The sequence below is a fragment of the Branchiostoma belcheri genome, unplaced genomic scaffold (genome assembly GCF_001625305.1).
Source record: "Branchiostoma belcheri isolate BF01 breed outbred unplaced genomic scaffold, Haploidv18h27 scaffold40, whole genome shotgun sequence".
In the NCBI taxonomy this organism is placed as follows: domain Eukaryota; kingdom Metazoa; phylum Chordata; class Leptocardii; order Amphioxiformes; family Branchiostomatidae; genus Branchiostoma; species Branchiostoma belcheri.
In genome coordinates this window covers 1,355,245-1,372,361 of record NW_017804021.1, presented here as the reverse complement: position 1 = coordinate 1,372,361, position 17,117 = coordinate 1,355,245, and the positions used below count along the sequence as shown (strand labels likewise).

Sequence of the window (17,117 nt, the reverse complement as noted above, 5' to 3'; positions counted from 1 at the left end):
TTTTTTTCTGATTTGCAAAAAAAATAAAAATTCAGAATCAACTGCAAAATGCTCATATTTTGCCCTGAACAGTTGAAAACAGTCCTTTTCTTCCTACATGTAGTCGTTACAGTTATTCCATCTTGCAATGCAGTGGTATCATTAGAAGTTAAAAATCCATTGTTTAAATTTTGAACCAGCCTTTTGTGTTGACTTCATACCTCGTATCGTAGCATTTGGGGCTATAATAGGATGCCTAGATCTGTTTTTATTTTTATTTTTTTTCGCCCTGTCACTTCATATTTTTCCTGAAAAAATCAGAGAACCAACAAATTAAATTGGTGTGGCCTTAATATACATTCAACATCATTACGTTTGCCAAGATTAGTAGGTTATTTTTTGGGGGTGTTTGAACTGGATGGGTAGGTCTTGATGAGACCGGCACCTCAAAATGATTAGATTTTGGCCCCCTGATGGCTTATTAAGGTACTGCAACTTGGAACTCCTGGTTTTGATATCTCATGATCTGGACATGCCATGGTCACAAAGTTTGCAAGGTAGATAGCTCTCGTGCTCAGCTACCAAGCAGGAAGATCTGACATTAATTTTGACCCCCTTGGAGTTTGATCTGGACTGCAGGGGCATTTGTTGAATTATGTTTCATGGAAGATAACTCAGGAACTGGTTAAGGGATCATCATGAATGATGACGAAGATACACCGATTTAGTTTCAGATGAATTTTTGGCTGGTTGGCACCTTGGAGTAAACCTGTGAAAAAGTGGGACTGAGACTGACTTGGTGGTGTAAACACAGAGAGGCGAACCAGTTTAGCGTCCGTGTTCATAAGATTCTACGAAACCATTTTGTTCAACAGACAGTGGAGCTTCAGAATAAAACGGAACTAAACTGTTTCTGTGCGTTCAAAGATTTTGTCGCCGTGACGGGTTTACTGTGCAAGGGGGGTTGTGATTGGTGCAGAGGGCAGTGTCCGCAGGCAAGTTATTCCATTCCCGGATGGTACTTGGGAAAAGGGATTTTTCTCTGTAAAGAGTTCTGCACTTAGGCAGCTGGTATGCCGCAGAGTGGGTGAGGTGCGTAGGTTTTGTTTCTTCATACAAGCTTACTCCAAGTGCACTTGGTTTGTGAGCTGGCCACTCGGCTTTAGCGCAGGTTCGAATCCCAGGAGGCCGTTCAACTCGCCAGTTTGTGTTTCAGGGACATGACGACCGAAGAGCCTTGGAGTTTAGCCTGTATGTACTGGCCCTGGTAACAGTCTGGTACCCAGGCTATCAAAAATGGCAGGTGGGAGGGGCACTTGGGGTAGAGTTGGACACCATACCTTCAACACATAATTCGCAAGTTTCTTTACACAACACAATAGCCATGTACGGCGTCATGCGCGATCAAAACCTAGATCTGACGAAAAACTTTTTGTACAAAACAAAATTTTCCGTACAACCATATAACAGTTATATATACGCACCCTGTATTTAACCCCCCTTGACCAAAATTTTAGCTACGTTCCAACATGCACCCCATACAACTTAGAATTGTCTCCTTAGAACTGATCAAAACAGCCCACCTCTTCACTTTTGACGACTTCCTTGAACTCTCTTTTTATTCTGGCAACTGCGATGTTCGCCATGCCCGGAAAATTCGTAAGAAATTCGCCAGAAAAACGTAACTTCCCCTCACTGACCCCAAATGTTCAAGATGGCGAAATTCATGCAAGCGCATGCGTTAGAACAGTCTACTAGTACTTAGAGGAGGTACATTTTTTGTATATCTTAAAACTGCCAATATCAGCTATATTTAGCATGTTTTATCGAAGAAAATAAATTTCAGTTCAGAAAAAATTACTTCATTAATGCAAAATATTGATATTCAATATTTCAATTGATAAACCGAACAGAAATTAAAGCTAAACCCCCCTGCGTTTCGAGTGGATGTTGGCAGTTCATAGTCTTTGTTAAATATCATCTGATTGGTTCAACTAAAAGTTTCCCTAAAATATCAGCCAATCACCGTTGCTTTCTGAGGACACACCCGGGCATGCGTGCTGAATCCCCAGTTTTTGCGCCAAACTGCAGCGAGGGTGTATTTTCCTGTGAGCTTGTGTTCTTTTTCTCTCCCAAATTTAGCCAAATTTTAAAAGAATTATGCCAAATATTAAGCTCTTCACCGGAAGTTCTCATCCCGACCTTGCCCAGAAGGTCGCGGACAGGCTTGGCATTGAGATGGGCAAGTGTACGACGAAGAAATTCAGCAACCAGGAGACGTGGTGAGTAAGAGATGTTGCGCAGTTTTGGCGCCACCACATGGCATGACCTAATCTACCCTCCAAGCAGAGGTTTAGGTTTAGCTTATTTTTACGCGTTTTAAGGAGTATTTATCGGACTTTCTTTCTGTACTGGATTTTTTGGAGACTGGCGCTAAAAAAATTCCAGTACAAAAAAGCACGGGCGATAAAAAATGCCTAAAACATGCCAAAAATAAGATTAAGAAGAAGCCTAACCTCTGCTTGGAGAGTAGACCAAAATTATCTCACGTTTATACTATAGAGCACGAGTTCCTTAGATATCTCGGTCTTACACGTTACAGATAAGATGCCAAATCTTCCAGTTAGCCCACAGGCACAGTTGTAGGGTCATCGTTTGACGTACAAACTTGGAATTGTCGTCATGCTAAATTATAATTTTACTGCGCAGTGCACAGAAGGCGGGAAAGTCGGTCTCTTGTGGGAGATTCTTTTGTGTGCCAACAAAAACAGCCCACAAAAACATCAGCACAAATCATAATTAAGCTACGTGGGAGTTTGGATAATTTTTGAGTCACTTACTAAAGTGCCAGTGCAACTGCAAGTATATTTTTTCCCTCTTCATGTATGTAAATCTGTTATAATAATTGAAACATAATGAGTTTTTCATGAATAAATAAAGTAATTGTCCACAGAAGACCATAAAACTGATAGGAGTGATTTGTTTGTGCCTTTTAACCCGGAAATGCTCTATTTGACCATTAGAGCCACTTTTCATACAGGTTGGAAAATAAACAAAATTTATGGATGACTTGAAATAATATCATTGCTTGCCATGACATTAGGGCCAGGTGGTGGCGTTATTTTAAACCCAGTTCATGGACCAATCCAATGTAGGTTAGAGTCTTTTACAATTTCGTACCCGACTTCTGATAGAATTTCGGGTATCGCCTGTTGCCTCTTCAAATGTGGTAGAAGGTTCATGCTGTAGTGAAATGTAAATGTTGACCTTTATTGAATGAGAGTGCCTGGAAAAAAATTTCCTGTGTTGATGGAAGTATCAACTTGAAGCATTCATATATAAACTAACACATGGGTAAGAGTAGGGATCCCGAGAGAGAGAAGCAAGCCTCACAGATTAAGAGACATCAGTTGAGTGACTGAATAAACCAACAGAAAGGCAGTTTGGTGCATTGCGTTAGGTAGAAAAATGATCTGAGAGCAGATACAGGGCTCGAAATAGCCATGTGCAATGTGCAAAATACACATGATTTTCAAGATTTGCACTTAAAGATATTTTGAATGTGCTTCAGTTAGGGACATCCCTCGGATAGGACGTTAAGTCCCGTGTTTGGGAGAGCCACACCTCATGCATGATAAAGAACCCACCACACTTATCGAATAGAGTAGGGGTCCTTCCCAGTGTGAGTGGTTCAAACCTTACAGTACAGCTTGTACCTACATGTACAAAACTGGTGTGTTATGCCTAAAAAGGCGGTTTACCACTTTTGCTAAACAAACCAACATCTATTTATGCACCTGGTTGTGGTTTCAGTGTGGAGATCGGTGAAAGTGTACGCGGGGAGGATGTGTACATCGTACAGAGCGGCTGTGGAGAAATAAACGACAACCTGATGGAGCTTCTCATCATGATCAACGCCTGCAAGATCGCGTCTGCCCAGCGCGTGACGGCCGTCATCCCGTGTTTCCCGTACGCCAGGCAGGACAAGAAGGACAAGGTACTCACGTTCAGGTCCGAAATTGAAGTCCGGAGGTTTAGGTTGTAAGTCTGGACCTAAACCCAGGGCATATACAAAATAGGGAAGGGATAGTGTTGTTTCAACTTAGTATGTAGATAAGTGAATAGAATAATCTGAATTTTAAGCCCTAAAACTGTACTGGGCACCTTTAAAGACACCCAATGAGATTTCAGGGTAGTTAAACTCTGTCCCTGATGTAAGATAGAACTATGATCTCAAAAAGAACTATGATAATTTTCCCGTACAATGAACCTTTAAGTACTGTACATAGCACTTGTCTTCTCTGTCATGACCAGTGGAAGATCAGCTGTTGGTTGAGCTTTAGTTTTCCCTTTTTTTTATTTTCCCCCTTTTCACTTTTACTGTCTATTCTTCTGGTAGAGCCGAGCGCCCATCTCAGCTAAGCTGGTGGCTAACATGCTGTCTGTGGCCGGAGCTGACCACATCATCACTATGGACCTCCACGCCTCACAGATACAGGTAAGACTTCACTGCATGTTAGGCCTAGGAAAAACATTCATCATGAAAAGGCTGGGTAGCCCATTCAGCTTGTAGAAGCTGCTTCCAGCGCGTTAACGGGGCCCAGGATACATTTACACTGGACAAGACATGATTACATTTGTACATTTAGTCAAGCAACAAAAGGTGGACAACACTGAAATAAAATCTGACACATAAAAAGAAAGGCTCAATTTATACACAGGTCCACAACATCTCACTTTGGCTTTTTTCTCCAAAAAGATTTTAGCTTCATCTTTTAGGAGCATAGCTATATATATAGGAGCACAAGTACAGACATTTAAAAACTGGGCAACTTTCTTATACCAGGTGACGTTTACTATGATATTGAAAGTAACAACTAATGGTTATGGAGGTTACAGTCATGACCGAAACATTTTGTTCAGCAAGGCTGGCTACACATGACAGCAAACACTCCTTTCTTCTTCAATAATAAAATCATTGTTGTAATACCTTTGCTTAGAAATGAATTAGTTATTGCTGACATTCTAGTTATTGTGACACGTATGGTGCACCCAAAAATTTTTGTGTGCACCCAATTTTTTTTTATTTTGGGTGCATCAGTGCAGCTATTCCCAAAAATGAATTTAGAGCCCTGTGTTTGTTTTTTTCCTGTATCAGGGGTTCTTTGACATCCCGGTAGATAACCTGTATGCTGAGCCTGCTGTGCTGAAGTGGATCCAGGAACACATCCCGGAGTGGAGGAACAGTATCATTGTCTCACCCGACGCCGGCGGGGCCAAACGGTTGGTTTGATTGTTGTTTTTGTTTGTTAGGCCACACCAATTTAATTTACTGGTTCTTGGATTGGCCTCTTCATTTTTTTCTAATTTACAAAAAAAAAGAAAAGCTTCTGGTTTTGAATCAACTCAAAAAAGCTCATATTTTGCCCTCAACAGTTGAGGGAAGTCCTTTTCTTCCTAGTTGTTACAGTTTTTCCATCTATCAATACAGTGGTTTGATTAAAAGTTCAAAATTCATTGTCTTACTATTAACCCGGCCTTTTGTGTTGACTTCATGGCTCCTATCGTACCATTTGGGGCTGTATTTTTTAATTTTTTTTCGCCCTGTCGCCCTTAATTGAGTTGTAGTTATCTAAGACAGTGTATTTATCTAAAACAGAGTAACGTCCATCGCTGACCGGCTGAACGTGGAGTTTGCCCTCATCCACAAGGAGCGGAAAAAGGCGAACGAGGTTGCGTCCATGGTGCTGGTGGGAGACGTGAAGGACCGCGTGGCTATCCTGGTGGACGACATGGCCGACACGTGTGGAACGGTCTGTCACGCTGCCGAGAAGTACGTATTTGTTACGTTTACCTCAGGTGGTTAAGACCAATAAGGGGAATGTGACATGTGACTAGTTCCAGACGTTTTTTTTTTTACTAATGAACCTAAACATTTTTACGAGTACAGAAGTAGTTCCAGTGAACCGGTACACAGCAATAACTACCTAATCAATGTTCACAGTACTGAACAGGCTATCGCAAGGCATTGTGTTCTCTGACTCCACAAATTAAGACTCCATTGTTGTACACCTGTTGCAGACTGCTGTCGGCCGGTGCCCTGAAGGTCTACTCCATCCTGACCCACGGTATCTTCTCCGGGCCGGCGATCTCGCGGATAAACAACGCTGCGTTCGAGGCCGTGGTGGTCACAAACACCATCCCACAGGAGGAGAAGATGAAGGCGTGTTCAAAGATCGCGGTGAGTTACAGATTAATACTTATGATTGTGCCTAGGAAAAATAATGTTGTGTTTCCTGTTGGTCCTAAAAAATTATCTTTTTCTCCTTGTTTTTTTTTTACCTTGGTGATCTCTCTCTATATATATATGTACCTAGTGATCCAACTTATATAAACAATGTAAAACTTGCATGAGGATGCTTTAATTTTCAAAATCAATGTTGGAAAACTAATTGTACAACATTTCTTTTCTCAGTGTCAGATCATTTAACAAAAGGTTGATCAGATCAAAACATGTCCCTTACTGGAATTCACCCCAAAAAAAAGGCTAGGATCGGTTGGGAAACAGGAAACACAACATTTTTTTCCTTAGGCCTTGGCTTTCAATAAGGCCACACTGGCTTAATTGCCTTCGTCAGAAGGGTATGTTTTCAGTCTGGGCTTGGTGGGGCAGCTGTGGTGTGGGCCTGTATGTATGTCAACATCATACTACAAGTAGTTGTGGATGGATCTTTTTTATATGTCGGTAGCTGTTGACAGTTGTGGAAATGAAGGTCAAGTTCAGACTTTCCTCAACTGTTGGGGGCAAAATATGAGCATATTTGAGTTGATTTAGAACCAGATTTTTTTTTTTGCAAATCAGAAAAAAATGAAGAGGCGAATCCGAGAACCAACAAATTAAATTGGCGTAGCCTTAACAGTATTCTGTGTTCTATGATTGGCAGGTGATTGACATTTCTATGATCCTGGCGGAGGCCATCCGGCGTACACACAACGGGGAGTCTGTCTCATATCTCTTCAGCCACGTCCCACTATAACACTGGACATGGCTTCTCAACGGTAGAGGCAGCAACAAGCAGACAACTTTGTGCTTTATATACCTGTAAATTAAATGCTTTGCACTAGTTGGTGAATTTTAACTTTCTTATTGCTGAATTAGCCTTTTATCACCAAATTTGTATTGGTATTGGGTTAGGCAGCAGGGAGAAGGTTAAGTTTCTTCAGTCAGTTGTGATGATAATGATGTGATAGTTCTAACATGATAGCCAGTTGACAGTATAAAAATTAGAAAAATAATATTTAGTTGGATTGTGTGATGTTTGGAGTTTTTTTTTCTTACTTGTGTTGTATCTATTGAATAATGATACATTATGCGCCATCTTACAATAGGTACAATTAGAACAAGCTGAAACTGCATATTGTGTTTATGTAGATTCTAGGGGTTTAGAAAAAAGAAAATATAGATCAGGCTTAGGTGAAATTTGTTTGACTTAAAGTTCTTGTATATTTCCTTCCATATAAGCATTGTATTCATGTGATACTATATGTATTTGTTTTAAGAATTTTACTATCATTTACTCAAACTGAAGCCTCCAGAGGAATTAGTGACAGTGTGTGTACACTGCACTAGCTGCCTGCATACATGTACACTCGTTCAGATCAATTGTTTGGGAAAATGGGACTGTTTCAATTGAGGAACAGTTATACTGAATCTCAGTGGGTGTGCACTCATGGGGTGCCTTTGTTCACAACATGCATGTTATCCTCGAGATGAAATAATAAAGGTTTCATTTTAAACAATCTTTCAGCTGTATGTGTAATATTTCTTATTTCTTTACATGTAATAGAGCAGGGTATTTTTGTCTCTTTTAAATGTAGTTTAACACACAAAAAGTAAGATGCATTTTGCAATTTAAACTCCCAGGAATTGGCCCCCATTTGTACTTGACAAAGGCCGTAGGCCACACCAATTTAATTTGTTGGTTTTCGGATTCACCGCTTCAGTTTTTTCTGTAATAGCCCAAAAATAACAAAAATATGTCAAGCTCTAAATATCAACTCCGAAAAGCTCATATTTTGGCCCCAACACTGCTCTTCAGAGGTGTTACAGTTTTTCCATCTATCAATGCAGTGGTTTGATTAAAAGTTTGAAGTTCGATGTGAATTACAAACCAGCCTGGTAGGTTGACGTCATGGCTCCTATCATACATGTAGCTTTTGGGGTATCATAGGATAAGGCTGTCTTTTTTTTCTTTTTCAAAAAAGTTCTGAGAATAAACAAATCAAATTGGTGTGGCCTTATTTCTGGTCTCCCACTGTCTTGAGCACAAACTTTAATTAAGCTTTTTGTATCATCAGTCCAGGCTACAGGGATGTTAAAGGCATCCAATGCAATTTTAGCTTCGTAAACCCAAAATAATTTTGGAATAAGAAATTATTGATGTTTACTGCCATTTCTTACATAATTTTCCTCATAATTCGTATAGCCCCAAAACAAGCCATATAGGCTTGAGTAGTCTATTTTGGAGGTACCACCTGCTAGAACCAGTCTACCATACAAAACAAGCAACCATTCTTCATCAGCTACCTCACGTTTTTTCTTCATATATATCAGTATGCTTTGACACAGGCTTGATTCCAGTTATTGAATAACCAGATAATTGGCTTCAAATGTAAAATCCTGTTTTGCTACCCAAAAAATTGCATTTGATGCCTTTAGTTTAAGACTGAGAACTCTTGTTATTTAAATGATAATAATAAATGTCAGATTCTCAGAACAATTCAAAGCCTCACCAAAAAGAATCACAATACACATTTATTCATAATACATATATTGGGAATATTTATTTATTCATATTTATTTATTTCTGTATTCTTTAACCAGGGTAGCACTATGATGGCTTACATGTACATTGTACTCCTAGTTTTTTTTCTTTTCTTATATTTACCCTCTGCTAAATATAGAATTCATTATATTATCCAATAAACACATGAATAAACATATTCTCATTTTCTTTGACTTATATTTATGAGAGAAACTGCTTGAAATGCCGAATCAAACATTTAAAACTACATGTACCTGACTGAGGGCTGGCTACAGTATGTACAGTACTACAACTGATAAAAAGTAACAAAACATTGACTACAGTCGTGGATACAAACCAAAATTATGGAATTTTGATGATCTTTCCATGACTTATGTTCACAGAATTATTATCAGAATTTAGTTTCGCTGATACAAAATATATAAAATGTTCAGCACTTTACCTTACCTTGTTTTAATTTTTCACAATATCTAAAGTCTTTCAAGTACATGTGTGATGTTACACTATTCTCTTGGGCTCTCTTAGGGGTTTGTCCAACACCTTAACCTGATGATGAACGCAGTGCTACATGTAGTAGTGGCCTGTACACATATAAGGGATCCTCTTTGTCCATTTTTAACCGCTGTGCTATGATAAGTGTTGTCTTGTGTTTCCTGTTGCCATCCGTAAAGGTTTGCCACCCCTGTATAACAGAGAAAAAGAACATAAACAAATTTTATTGCACTGCAATTGTCATGTTCTGTTACATACATTTGTAACATGAGGGTCTGCATGGTACAATGTCAATGGTAAATTCAGTAGCGTAGAGTAAAAAAAACATGAAAATAAATGCTGTATGCATGTCTAGTAGGAAGAGATCAGTCTTAAGAAAGATGAAGATGTTCCTCCTCACCTGTTCCTTTTCTCTACAAGGTCCTTTACTCGATAATCTGGAGGCTAGCCTGGCAATTTCCTGTACTCAGCATACGAGAAATAAAAATAGCTTCATTGCACAACATCTTGCCACCTCTCATACATATAGAAACATCTTGCCACAATCATACAGATAATATGATCACATCAATTAAACCAAGGGAATGTGAATCAGCAACCAATATAAAGAGAATTGACTCTTTGATGATAGTATTTACATGTTTTGTGTAAAAGAATATTCTATTATAACATAAAAACTTATCTGTATCTATTGGCAATATTAAGAAAGTTAAAACGGTTCAATTCATCATGAGAAATCTGTGACTCACCATTGTTGTTTTTCCTTTTACTTCACCTTGTCTCTGGTTTAAAGACTCCAATTTGTAGGAGTGCTATCCTAGATGGACAAAGTAGAGAAGTGTTAGCCCAGAAAATAGTTCTGAAATGGGTTTCACTCGGAGGGGTCAGGGAGGCAGGCACTGGTCAGAAGAGAGTGGAAAGCAGTGTTTGACCACACTGTCGAAAGATTGTAGCGGTGACGATAATGGTGACGATAATATATTACATAATCCACATGGACAGGGATGGAAGTTTCATAATAATCATGATGATTCATAATGGCAAGTTAGAGAAAAATCGACAGAAAGGTCTAACAAATGATAAGATGATTTTTTAAGTTTATAATGACCTTCTTTAGTCCCCCGGTAACACTCTGTCAGCTGACTTCCGTTGGTGGAAGGGGTTCACTGTAGAGGAAGTGGTGCACAGTTGACGGGTGGGGTGCACTGTTGATTAATGGGGGACGGTGCACTGTTGACGGATGGGGTGCACTGTTGACGGATGGGGTGCACTGTTGATTGGCGGGTTGAACTGTCAACTGATGGAGTGCACTGTTTTCTGATGGGGTATACTTTTTTGGCAGATGGGGTGCACTGTTGGCGGATGTGGTGCACTGTTGGCGGATGGGGTGCACTGTTGATTAATGGGGTGCACTGTTGATGGATGGGGTGCACAGTTGGCGGATGGGGTGCACTGTTGACAGCTGAGGTGCACTGTTGTCAGATGGGGTACACACTTTGGCAGATGGGGTGCACTGTTGGCGGATGGGACATACTGTTGACATATGGGGTGCACAGTTGACGGATAGGGTGCACTGTTGACAGCTGAGGTGCACTGTTGTCAGATGAGGTACATTTTTTGCAGATAGGGCACACTGTTGGCAGATGGGGTGCACTGAAGGCGGAGGGGTTGCACTGTTGGGGGAGTGGGGAGGCACTGCCAATGTCTCTCAGTCGGCTGGTGAACACTGGTCTCATCCTCACCTTATCTGGCTTCAGGCGGAGTATTGCGGCCAGTTTTTTTTTTTTGGTGTGTGTGTGTTCACAGAAGTAACTCACGATGCTGTAACATTTATGCATTGGTATGTAGTTTGGCATGTCGCCTGTGTGAGACGGTGCATGTTTTTTCCACAGGTAATGTACTATTAGAAACGACACCCCCATCTTGTTTGTCTTTCTGTCTGTTATGAACGAAAAATGTTGTTGTCAACCTTGCGTGTGAGGCTCGTTTTCAGTCGTTGTTGAATTATCACCCATTTCTCTTGGACAATAGCTTTCCTGTTGTCTGTGGTAGTTATTGTTTTGAGAGATTGTTAGGTTTGACACTTTCACCACCAGGTTGAGTTTGTATTACACCAACAAGCTTTTGAAGCTCCTTGCACAACGCAGATGTCACTTTCCTCGGTCCATTAGATCCATCAATTTTACTCTGGTATAGCCTGTACTTCTACATTACAGTTACTTATTCAAAAACATCATCCTTCAATAGGTTAATACAAAAAGACCTTAAACATATCTGTCCAACTGTTCTTTTAGGCCATAGCCTTGACATCTCTCTATTTGTTTCATCTTCTTTTTATGCAGAATTTTTTCTAAAGTCCCACCCCTTTGATTGTCATCTAGCTTTGGAATTAGGAACTTGATCCCCAGTTCCTGAAGTCATACATCTTTACAAAATTGATTCCTTAATTTCAATTACACTACAAAAACAGAGTAGTCTCAGTTAGTAGAATATTCTTCAATCAGTGACTGTTTTTGTAAGTAAAAAAACACTTCAAATTTTCAATGTCTTGATGTACATCTTGATCACGGAGTGGCCTAGTCTCGCGAGAGTGCACGAGAGTAGGTCGAGACTTGTGTGGATCTTCTGGCCTCCCCGCCTCACTGATTAAAGGATATTCTACTAACTGTAATCTTACGTGACTGATTAACTTCTTCAATGAGAGTAGTCTCAATGGTAAATTGGCATGTGCGCTAAATTATATTATTACGTTAGATAAGTGAGTGAGTGTGCTAGATAAAACTATAAACGGGTACATAGGGCTGTCCCCATGCGTCACATTGTGCTATCGGAAAATTTCATCCTAACTGCTTTGATATCAGTCAGTGCATTTGAGCCGATGGCATTTGCAAAGACTCTTTCCAATTTGGCTGAGCTAACATTAGAAAATAATTAAACACATTATACATGTCTATTAGTAGAAAATTTCTATCAATGTGCACTCTTTTCCCAAAAAAAACTAAAATTAACAAAAAATGTATGTTTGAGTACTAAACGATATAAAAAAGAAAATACAAAAATATGAATAAATGTCTCGACTTTTCAAAACGTTCTAAGTACATAAAGCATTTTTCTTTTACTCACTTTGCTATTGTGTTTTAGTCTCGTTTTATATTTTTGAGTAGAAGGCGTCACATAAGCAACTGTGCTTCAGGCCTTACACTCAATGAATATATGTGAATAAACAAAAAATATATTTATGTCAAAACTTTGCTAGCGCTGGGTCCATAATCTGCAAAACAGGCAATTCAAACTAACATTGCATACAGTTGCGTCAATAGTTACCTACACCAAGAACTTATGTTTTCATGGGCGTTCGTCTGTGTGTAAACACGATAACTCGAGAAGGCGTTCAATGGATTGTTTTCATTTGACCTCGAAAAGATTAGATTTTGGGCGTGTGTATGTGTGTGTGTGTAGCTGTAACAATCTGTTTGCCAACATTGGAATGTAGTTTGGCATGTCGTCTGATCGTATGTGCGGGATGATGCATTGTTCTTTCGTCGTTTTTTTTTACACTGTAGCAGTTTTTAAAGGCTATAATCCCATCTTTTAGAAATGATTAATTTTAGCATTTTAATTTGGGATGTTAACTAACAGGTGCCAAAATATCCATTTTTCATATAGTAGTAATTGGTTTATCGATAAAGCACAAAACAAATCGGCCTAGAAGTAAAAACTGAATTGCGCCGAAGTTTACAATTAACATAAAAACAACTTCCCATAAGAATGAGCTCATCATATTGTATTAGTCTGTAAAAATAGTACCAAACCTGTCATCAACTAATTTTAAAGCCAAAGGGATTATAGAAAGTGACTTTTAGGAAAGTGGAGAACGGCGTCTTTATACTGTTACCATGATCTTCGTCTTTAATTGATTGACAAAATAGCTCAAAACCTACATACTGTGTGAAATCATATTGGGACAGGCATATTTTTTCTTAAAATATTAACCAATAAAGTAAAGTAGAATTTTTAAATCGTTGTACAAATGGTCTTGATTCAGTAGGAACGTCACATATAAAAGGAATGGAATACATGACTGCATCAAAGTAATAGACAGAACGTTAAATCTTGTCTTGTCTTCTCTCTTCATATTTATCTGCCATCCACGTTTCGGCATGGCAACAGGCATCGATATCTTTGCCCTTTTTCGGCATTTTGACTACTTCCAGGGGGCAAAAAAATTCTTATTTTTTTCCAAATTCAGGCGAAAATTAATGCGTGCACGTGCTGATGCCATCCTGAAAAAATTACTTGCTGTGGCCTTATACAGGTTACAAACGCTAACTTCGCGCACAAATTAAAGCACTCACCTACGAACACCAACAAACTGACATGACAGATACAAAGTTACAAGAAGAATGCATAAAATTTGCCGATGAAATTTTTACAATGCCGTTTACAGCTTGAACCACTAGCTGTCCTTTAAAAATCAAGGACACCAACATGTCCGTCAACAATTAAATGCTTCATCACTTCTGTATAAGTCTTGTTTTGGGTGGCTGTGGGTTTGTGGGAATAGGAAGATAGGCGTGGCCTAAATCTGGTCAGCTATCCTTTGTTGGTTGATGTAGGGGGAAGGATCCGAATGTGTGACAGGTAGTGTTAATGGGAGGGACGCACGCTGTGCGGTGTCACGGGTTCCCTCCCGAGGGATCTCCCATGGCCAGTAGGTGTTAGGTAGTGTGCCGAGGGGGAGGGGTGCACGCTGTGCTGTGTTATTGCTTCCCTCCCCTGGGATCTCCCATGGCCAGTAGGTGTTAGGTGGTGTGAGGGGCGCACGCTCTGCTGTGTTATTGCTTCCCTCCCCTGGGATCTCCCATGGCCAGTAGGTGTTAGGTGGTGTGACGGTGGGGAGGGACGCACACCGTGGTGTGTTAGGTATTCCCTCCCCTGGGATCTCCCATGGCCAGTAGGTATTAGGTAGTGTGCCAAGGGGGAGGGGCACAGGCTGTGCTGTGTTACGGGTTCCCTCATCTGTGATCTCCCATGGCCAGTAGGTGTTAGGTAGTGTGACGGTGGGGAGGGACGCACGCCGTGGTGTGTTAGGTATTCCCTCCCCTGGGATCTCCCATGGCCAGTAGGTGTTAGGTAGTGTGACGGTGGGGAGGGACAGACGTCGTGGTGTGCCATGGTGTCTCAGCCCTCTTGCTATCGGGTCTCTACCACCTCGCACGTCTTGAACTTCAGCACAATTGTACAAGGCTACAGGTCGGGCCTTGGTCTGCCTGGCCGCTCCATACGTGGGGATGTATCTGCTAGGCGTCGATAGGACGTTGTTCTGGTAGGTCTGACGATTCCTCCCCCTGTTTGTGACTGCGTGAACCTCTGAAGCAGCCCGGGTAAAGACAGACACGGGCCCGCTATCCCTGTCATCTGGGATCTCGCTATACGTATGACGACGGGCAGGCAGAGACTGGGGCCGGGGAGCAGCCACATCATCCTGGCTCTCCCAGCTCGCACGTGGGACGGCAGGCAGAGGCCGCCGGGCAACAGCTACAGCCTCTGGAATCTCGCTGTAGGTAGGCTCTATCGAATGGAGACCAGAAGGCAGTGACCTATGGACGATCGCACTACTAGTAACCTCTCCGTGAGTGGTTGATGTGGGAGGGACGGAGGCTGAGCGAACAAGACCGAAGGTAGCGGCGTCCGGAATCTCGCTGTACGTGTGTGGGAGGGCAGGCAGAGGCCGATGAGCAGCAGCTATAGCATCTGGGATCTCGCTGTAGGTAGGCTCGATCGTATGGAGAACTGCGGGTAGTGACAAGCGGGACAAATGCTCACCTCGCACCTTCTTAGTTGTACCAGCCGTGAGTGGCAGGGAAGCTGCCTTTGGCATACCACCGGGGACTACCCACACGTGCGCATTGTCGTCTGGCAGGTTGTTCAGTCGTCGTTTGTACAGCAAGAACCACGCCGTTAGCGCCAGTGACAAAAGCAACCCTACTGTGACACTGACCGGGAGGAGCCAATAGCATTCGAGTAGGAACAGTTGCCATGGAGATGGTGTAGAGTGGTCAGAGTTGGGAGGAGTGCTAAACGCGTGTGTCGACACCGATGGCCACGTCGTCTGGTTTCCTTGCTTGGAAGTCTGGCTTTGGGAGCTGACTGGGCATGTTTTCCGTGGCTTCATTCCAACCTTGGAGGAGCTGAAATACAGCTGCCGAGGGCCGAGCTTTGTGAGCAGGGTGCAGCTCACTTTCTGTGTGTCTGTTGAAAGTGCATCATCCTGTAGCTTCCATGTGTGTGTGGGAGGGTGTGTGTCAGCGTTCTGTGCAGTGTCAACCATCAAAGCAACACTAGCCAAGGCAGGGTCGCCAACACCAACGGAAACTATGTTCAGGTTTGAACCACCCTTTAGCTCCACTGCTAAGCCATCGCGTCCCCACATCTCTCGGCACTGCTCGGGACGGTTCTGGACATTCTCGTCTGAAACTCCGGCAACAACAACGAACGGCGGCTGTCTGATGATCTCCGTGTACTGAGAATCACCCCACACATGCACACTACAGGAGTCAGGAAAACCATTGTCCGTATGACGAGGGACGGCCGGGGACGCAGCAAACATCCACTTCAGGTACTGCTCGTTTTTGTCAGGGTCATGCGCCAGGCAGAGGAGGACATGGGGTACCTCGAAGGATATTCTCTGTCTCACAATATCACCACTGCGGAAGTCGTTCTTGCGGACTAGACTCCACATGACTCCACTTGATGTTCCACCATTCATCATCACCATCCTGTTACCGCTAATATAGAGCTGTCTCAGGTTGTCCAGGCCACAGACAGCTTCATTGTGGAGACAAGAGAGGGGGTTTTTCCCGAGGCTGAGTCCGTTGAGATCCTCTAGGTTTTGCAGAGCGTCTGCAGGGACCCTGTCGATGCGGTTAGAGCTGAGGTAAAGATCAGCCAGCTTGTGAGACCTCGGGAACCAGTCGGCTTCAACAGCATGCAGGAGGTTGTGGTCCAGATTCAGCAGGACAAGGCGGGGCAGGTCCGCAAAGCAGCTTGGCTCGATCGTATCGATCTGGTTATTGGACAAGCTCAGATGGGACAGTGTCTCCAGACCTTTGAACCAACTCCGCCTGACATGCTTGAGGTTGTTAGAGTTCAGAGCCAACTTGAGCAGACTTGTGAACCCACTCACCAGGGAGGACTCAGACATGTCAACGTCGGTGATGTTACCATCTATCAGACCCAGGACCGCCACCCTGGCCGCACAGAAGTGTGGGGGCTTCAGTTCTGACAACATATGGAGCGGACGGCCTCTCACAGCGAATCCCCGTGGAGTGTCATTCAAGCAAGCCATACCCAGAACCAGGGTGGGGGTTGTAGTACATGCCAGACAGGCCACTTGACCGGTGTTACCGGGTTGCATGATATTTATCTCGGTAATGTCACCCATACAGGCGGACCAGTCGGCTATCTGACATCCGGGGAAGCAGGGCTTGTCTGACGTCACAGCCGCAGACGCCAGAGCAAGCATCGCCATCAAAGGGAAACATTTCTCTCCGAAAACCGCCATTTTACTTCCAACCTCTTTAGAAAACTACATTCCTTTAGCAAAAGACAAAAGACTCACCTTTTCGGCAGTGACGGTGACCACAGCGAGCGTCGACTGGCGCTTGGGAGAAATCACGTGATACCTGGGGGAAATGATATTTTGTCATGAATATGGAATTTTCTCACCGCCAAGCTATTTATTTTATTCGCACTTAAGAATATATAAACAAGGAAATATAACAAATATTAAAGTGGGAGGCCGAACGCTTAATATGCTTA

General features: G+C 42.3%; 3 protein-coding genes and 1 long non-coding RNA gene across 4 annotated transcripts in view; 1 reads left to right on the top strand and 3 right to left on the bottom strand.

Moving 5' to 3' along the window:
• Positions 1–1,737, bottom strand: part of LOC109477603 (ubiquitin-conjugating enzyme E2 K-like) — a 5,211-nt gene extending 3,474 nt beyond the window's left edge. The window contains exon 1 of the mRNA XM_019778945.1: positions 1,563–1,737. Within this exon, the coding sequence (XP_019634504.1) occupies positions 1,563–1,625 (63 nt within the window). The 5' untranslated portion in view covers positions 1,626–1,737. The remainder of the gene's footprint in view (positions 1–1,562) is intronic.
• Positions 1,738–2,028: 291 nt separating this feature from the next.
• On the top strand, positions 2,029–7,257 carry LOC109477584 (ribose-phosphate pyrophosphokinase 2). The gene is made up of 7 exons (XM_019778913.1): positions 2,029–2,261; positions 3,793–3,976; positions 4,379–4,477; positions 5,138–5,262; positions 5,639–5,812; positions 6,061–6,220; positions 6,924–7,257. The coding sequence occupies exons 1-7, from the start codon at positions 2,140–2,142 to the stop codon at positions 7,014–7,016; spliced, it is 957 nt and encodes a 318-aa protein (XP_019634472.1). The 5' UTR covers positions 2,029–2,139; the 3' UTR covers positions 7,017–7,257.
• A 1,689-nt stretch (positions 7,258–8,946) lies between these two features.
• LOC109477645 lies at positions 8,947–10,523 on the bottom strand. The gene is made up of 4 exons (XR_002140679.1): positions 10,405–10,523; positions 10,046–10,113; positions 9,697–9,756; positions 8,947–9,486 (listed from the first exon to the last, which is right to left on the bottom strand). It is a non-coding gene; the product is annotated as an uncharacterized LOC109477645 (long non-coding RNA).
• Positions 10,524–13,520: 2,997 nt separating this feature from the next.
• Positions 13,521–16,821, bottom strand: LOC109477491. Its single transcript, XM_019778776.1, has one exon. It carries the CDS (start codon positions 16,819–16,821, stop codon positions 13,876–13,878), a length of 2,946 nt encoding a protein of 981 aa, XP_019634335.1. The 3' UTR covers positions 13,521–13,875.
• Between the last annotated feature and the right edge of the window lie 296 nt (positions 16,822–17,117).